General features: G+C 39.9%; 1 protein-coding gene across 1 annotated transcript in view; it reads right to left on the bottom strand.

The window, feature by feature from the left end:
* Window positions 1-1,534: 1,534 nt before the first annotated feature.
* The window catches only part of LOC143885179 (AGC (cAMP-dependent, cGMP-dependent and protein kinase C) kinase family protein), a 61,731-nt gene continuing 57,265 nt past the window's right edge, over window positions 1,535-6,000 (bottom strand). The window contains exons 11-13 of the mRNA XM_077389220.1: window positions 4,127-4,211; window positions 2,790-2,840; window positions 1,535-2,022 (exon numbers count right to left, since the gene is read on the bottom strand). Coding sequence (XP_077245335.1) covers window positions 1,934-2,022; window positions 2,790-2,840; window positions 4,127-4,211 — 225 coding nt within the window. The 3' untranslated portion in view covers window positions 1,535-1,933. The remainder of the gene's footprint in view (window positions 2,023-2,789; window positions 2,841-4,126; window positions 4,212-6,000) is intronic.

The following is a 6,000-nucleotide window of genomic DNA, read 5'->3' as shown; positions in this document are numbered from 1 at the left end:
AAAGATCACTTCGATTGGATGATCCTAACCCTCCGATCGAAACCAAGATTTTGCATTTTCCCTCTTTTTTTCCCACTATTTGGGTTATTTGGTTTATTCGGTTATACCCGAATAACCGAATTTTTAATCGGTTCGGTTTCGGTTCGGTTTTGAAATTTTTCGGTTCGGTTTCGGTTACCGAAATTTGATAACCGAAATAATTTCGGTTATCAAATTTCGGTTATTTCGGTTCGGTTATAACCGAATAACCACCCCTAACGATAGGGCCTTGCAAATGAATGGTTTGGATCACCACAGAAAATGTGGGACCCATGTGATTGGGCGCTTAAGCGCACCAACAGTTTCCCCATATATATATATATATATGTGTGTGTGTGTGTGTGTGAGAATAGTGTTCCTGCGCAGCTGCTCAGACAGCTTATCTGAGGAGCTGCTTCAAAAACTCATGCGGCCCCACATTTTTTGGGTGATCCAAAGCATTCATTTGGAAGGCCCTTTCATGGATAAGGTGTGCACAAAAAATGAGCCATTTAGTAACATCCCAGCCCTGCCAGTTGTTGAGGTAAAAAACGGTCAGAAACAGTGTCTGTCCATTTTCCCCTCTACCTTTGATTGGGTTAGGATGATCCTATAGGGCTGATTTTTGGTACATACCCTATCCATGAAAGGGCCTTTCAAATGAATGCTTTGGATCACTCCAAAAATGTGCGCCACATGAGTTTTTGAAGCAGCTGTCTGAGCTATCTGAGCAGCTGCGCAGGAACACCTCTCTCTCTCTCTCTCTCTCTCTCTCTCTCTCTCTCTCTCTCTCTCTCTCTCTCTATATATATATATATATATATATATATATATATATATATATACTCTCTCTCTCTCTCTATATATATATACTCTCTCTCTCTCTCTCTCTCTCTCTCTCTATATATATATATATATATATATATAGAGAGAGAGAGAGAGAGAGCGGTTTCTACACACGAGTGTAGATAAGTTATCTACACACTAGCTTAAAATACAGTGGAGGGCATATTGTTTGGGTGATCCAAACCATTCATTTGATTGGCCCTCACATAGATAGGGTGTCCACAAAAAAAGTAGCTCCATAGGATCAACCCAACCCTATGATTTGTGGAGGTAAAATGGACGTGTATAAACCTCCACAAATCTATCTATTTTTTGCCTTAACAGTTCTAAGGGTTAGGATGATCCTATGGAGCTGATTTTTTATCGACACCCTATCTATCTGAGGGCCAATCAAATGAATGGTTTCGATCACCCAAATAATGTGAGCCTCCACTGTATTTTAAGCTAGTGTGTAGTTAACTTATCTACACTTATATATATATATGTGTGTGTGTGTGTGTGTGTGTGTGTGTGAGAGAGAGAGAGAGAGAGAGAGAGAGAGAGATTAATTCCGTCCAAAAACCGGTCCCAAACAAACCGGCAAAATCCATCCTCACAAAAGATTCAAAAGAAATGGTTGATTCAAAAAAGTCCGAGATCAGAATTAGAGTCAGATCCAGACATGCGATGATAAAGTTATGTCTTACCCATGAATTCTTCATTAATACAAAATAAAACATAAACCTCTGTTAACAAAATCCCACCCATTTAACTGAAAAACCAAGGATAGATTGTCTGTAGGTAGTAATATAACAGTAAGCAGAGTTAAATCAGACCAGAAACTGCCACAAGAGAAGGCATATTTTGCTCTACCAACCTGGGCAGCCAGGACATGAATTCAGCCATAGCTACTTCTCCTTACTACTACAATAAAACATAGCTTAGACTCCTTTAAACTCCCTTAATAGTATGACTGTACACTTAAGATGCTGGTTCAACAGAACGCGAGGTCGCCTACCTGACTAAAAACAAGCAGGTAATTCCGGCAGCCACGTCAAATAAATGACTTACATGAGGGCTGCAAACCTTATTATGGCGACATGGCATCGGTCGATACAAGAATCTGCATTTCTGTTTCTTCGGTCGTTGATGTCCCAGAGTAGTCCATGGAAGAATCACCTGAAACAATAGTAAGATGCAACAGAAAAGTAACATCACAACTGAGAATATACTATAATAAGTAGAGATTAAACTTGGGTCGGGTTCAACCTGATTTCGGCTCGGGTTGGATTGGGTTGGGAAAAGCCAGCCCGATTTAGCGTGTGTTCGGCAACTATTCTTTTACGGGATTTTTCCTTTTTTAGGCGTGGAGAATGACGAAAGCCAAAAAAATTTCAAAAATCTTGTTCGGATGCGTGACCCGCTAAGGTCCGTTTCCAAAATTTCTGCTACTTTTTCGACCAAAAAATAGGATTCCTTGAAGCGATAAATAACCGTTTCTAAAGTTTCTCATCACTCCGTTTCTGTCCGATTCTTTAGGCGAGAATGAGAAGTGTTGCCGAACATGCCCTTAATTTCAGGTTGGGTTAGGGTTGAGGCCTTGGGAAACCCAAACCCGAGCCCACCCTCTAATTTTATTGTGATTTTCAAAATCTCAGAGGTCTGTTTTTTTTACTAGGCCAACCAGAACCCAACCCAACCCGATTTGCACAACAAAAAAAAGTGTTAGACGGGCCAGATTACGGTTGTGACAGATTTAGAGGTGGGTTGGGTTGGGGTTGACCCTCCTCGACCCGAGAGGCTTGGATTGGGTCGGGTTAGGGTTGAGGGAATGCTACCTCGTTTGGGCTAAGGCCTCAACCCGACCCAACATATCCCAAGTTGCACCACTCATAATAAGAAAACTTATGAGAGCTAGATGCTGGGGTTATCTCAGGTATAAATACCAAATATCGAATCAATGGATGGCCGCTTTGGCGACGTGCTCCTCTTCATATCTACAGATTAAACAGTTGAAGAAAGAGTCAGTATGGCTGCTTCATGCATGGATGCGAGGCAGGCAATTCAGTATCAGTATAAGCACATTGAACCTTTTTCCAGCACTCAGAAGTTTCCAATGCACTTTAGAAGTTAGAACAACTTACAAAGGAGTCAACTATTTACTAAAGAAAGATCTGATGTTAAGACACTGATAGCAAGCTAGATAGATAGTGAAGCTTATCACCATCCAATCTTGGGGGCCCCTTCTGATGTTTTTTCTCTTGTTCTTTACAAGTATGATCACTTGCAAATAAATCCGAAACTAATGGTTTTCTTCAAAAAATGATTTTTTTTCACTAATACTTGGTCTTCACATCTTCTACGCCCCCACTTGAGAACGTCACTAATAGGTGGTCTTCACATCTTCAATGCCACTCCTTGACCTTGAGAACTCTAGAACCACTACCATGGTCTTGTAATCTTTCTAAAATCCGCTCTCCTTTGAGTCTTCCACCAACATCAATTCCTGCCCACGTTCCTTTGATTTCTTGCATAGGTCTTTAAATTTCAGGTCATTTGTCACAAGGCCAGTTACTATTGTAGACTCATGCAACAGTCGACTTTCAAAACCTATTAAAACCTCACATGGCAATGACGTCATCTGGCGTCGTTAAAACCTCACATTAAAATTTTAAGAAGACGGAAAAAACTCATCCAATTTGGGGTCTAATGGCCAAGACTACTTGCTCACATGGCAATGATGTCATCGGATGTCGCTAAAAAAGTCCAGCAAAACCCCCCATCTGAGCCCTCTTTTCTTGTTTTTTCTCCCACTTCTGGCACATTTGCTTTGATGTGTCTATGAGGCTATTTTTATGGCTGCTTTTGTTTGACAAAAAACCACGTCAAATAGAATAGGAGGTGTAAAATAGTGGGCCCCACCCAATGCGTGGGTGTAAAATGATGGGCCTCACCCAATGCATGGGTGTAAAATGATGGGCCTCAGGTCTCACCTTATCAAAACTGTGTTGTAAAATGATGGGCCGCAGCCATGCTATGCATAAGGTGTAAAAAAATCTACCCTAGGAAAATTCTAGTAAAAATTTACCATGGACATGTGTGTGTGTGTGTGTGTGTGTGTGTGTGTAGACACACACACGCACCTGTATTATGTGTGTGCGTGTGTGCATATATATGTATGTATGTAACATGTATAGTTTCAAAAAAAAAAACATGTATGTATGTATAACATATACATAACATGTATAGAAGGATGATGTACAGATGAGCGAAAATTCCATACCGAAAGGTGGATGTAGTCCTTTGACAGCATCGAAGTTTTTGTATGTATAGCCAACAAAACTTAAATCCTTTGGAGTCAACAACATCTGCGAACAAAGTGACAAAACAGTAAGTTAATTTCCTTAGAAACTGTAAGAAAGAAAAATTAGGGCAAAGTTACGGGATGTGCAACCCCATCACTACTTCTATTGATCTAATAATCAGAAGCAAATTAGTCATGACAAGTATAACCTTAATTAGGGAACTAACCCAAATAATCTCAACAAGTCAACCAAATTACCATAAATACCAAAAAACATTGCATAACCTATAATAAAAAAAGGTCCACAAGATTTTGAGCAAAAAATTTTGATAGAAAGACTACAAGAGGTAGTGGAAATGGCCACGGGAAAAGCCAATCTAAACCATGAATATAGTCGGGTGCTAGAGACAAGATGCAGTGTACAAATTGTGGAAAGAAATGACATACTTGAGACATGTGTTGGAATTTACACCCTCATCTTTGTCCAAAGATGATATCAACTGCCAACACTGCCACCATTGAGGGTGAGCATACTAGTCCCCAACACACAACTGAAGGAAGCTTGATGATTGACCCTACGGATCGGACTATCAAGGAACTCAATCAACAACTCGCTGCCCTAAAAGTTTCTTTTAGCACCTTATCTACCAAGGATATATCAAGTACATCTGCACATGCTTCTGCTAAACATACTTCCACCCAAACAAATACCTCTTCTTCCTGAATCATTGATTTAGGAGCCACAAACCATTTGAAGGAAGCCTAGACAACAATATCATATATACACCCAACTAGAATAATCCACAGACGCTGAAAGATGAGTGATAGGAAAATTAGTCTTAGTATCCAACAAGTGCAATCTATTGTCCTCATGACATCTTCGTTTTCAGATCCTGAAAGATACGGTTAGAAGGAAGAAATGCCACGCTATAATTTAATTGTTTTGCGAGACTACTAACAGAGATTTGAAGGAAAAGTAGGGACATGAATTGCAGAAGGTAATTGTAACAAATAAGACAACTAGGTTCCTTTCCCTGAATTTTTAGAAAGGGATCCATCTGTAAGTTTGACATCAACAAACAAGGGATCCTCCTATATGATTAATAGAATGCCCACTCCCATCTTGGAAGTAACCACATAAAAATTTTACACTTGATAATCCACCCTTTCATCAAGAGTCTTCCAATGTATTTGTTTTGTGCATGTTCTTGGCCCAACAAGAAACAGGTTGGATTTTCAGTCTAATCAAATGTGTCTTCTTGGGCTACTCTAGTTTGAATAAGGGATACAAATGCTTTTGTCCTGCTAGATGAAAGCAGGTTGTATCTAAAGATGTCACTTTCTTTGAAGAAGTTCTCTATTTCTTGGCTGCATGTTAAATAATTGAATCCTTGGAGCCTCTCATGCCTCCTCCAATTGTTGTTGATAAGCCTCCTATTGATAATTCCATCTCTCAAGTCCCTCCTAACAAACCTTTGCAGGCCTAGACTAGACAGAAATCTCAAATCTAGCAAACAAGCCAATCCAAAGAACAGCCACAATCATTTGATTCACCAAAAATTTCCCCATCTTCTGACTTACAATTGCTCTTCGTAAAGAAAAAAGACCATGTACTAATTATCCAATAAAAAAATTTGTCTCCTGCTGTTGGTGTGTACCTCGCCTCTGCTTCCTCTATTTCTATCCCTAGTATGCTTGCAGATGCTCTAGCTTATCCTAAGTGGAAAGAGGCTATGATTGATGAGATGACAGCCATTGATAAGCAGAAAACTTGGGATCTAGTTGAACTTCCTAAAGGTAAGAATGTTGTGGGGGAAAATGGGCCGGATGGCAGCATTGAGAGATATATGGCA

This window comes from Tasmannia lanceolata, unplaced genomic scaffold, assembly GCF_043159265.1.
Source record: "Tasmannia lanceolata isolate RefF3 unplaced genomic scaffold, GAP_Taslan_0.1 ptg000008l, whole genome shotgun sequence".
NCBI classification, from domain to species: Eukaryota; Viridiplantae; Streptophyta; class Magnoliopsida; order Canellales; family Winteraceae; genus Tasmannia; species Tasmannia lanceolata.
Note: the sequence above shows the minus strand (reverse complement) of the source record. Positions and strands in the feature narration are given on the sequence as shown.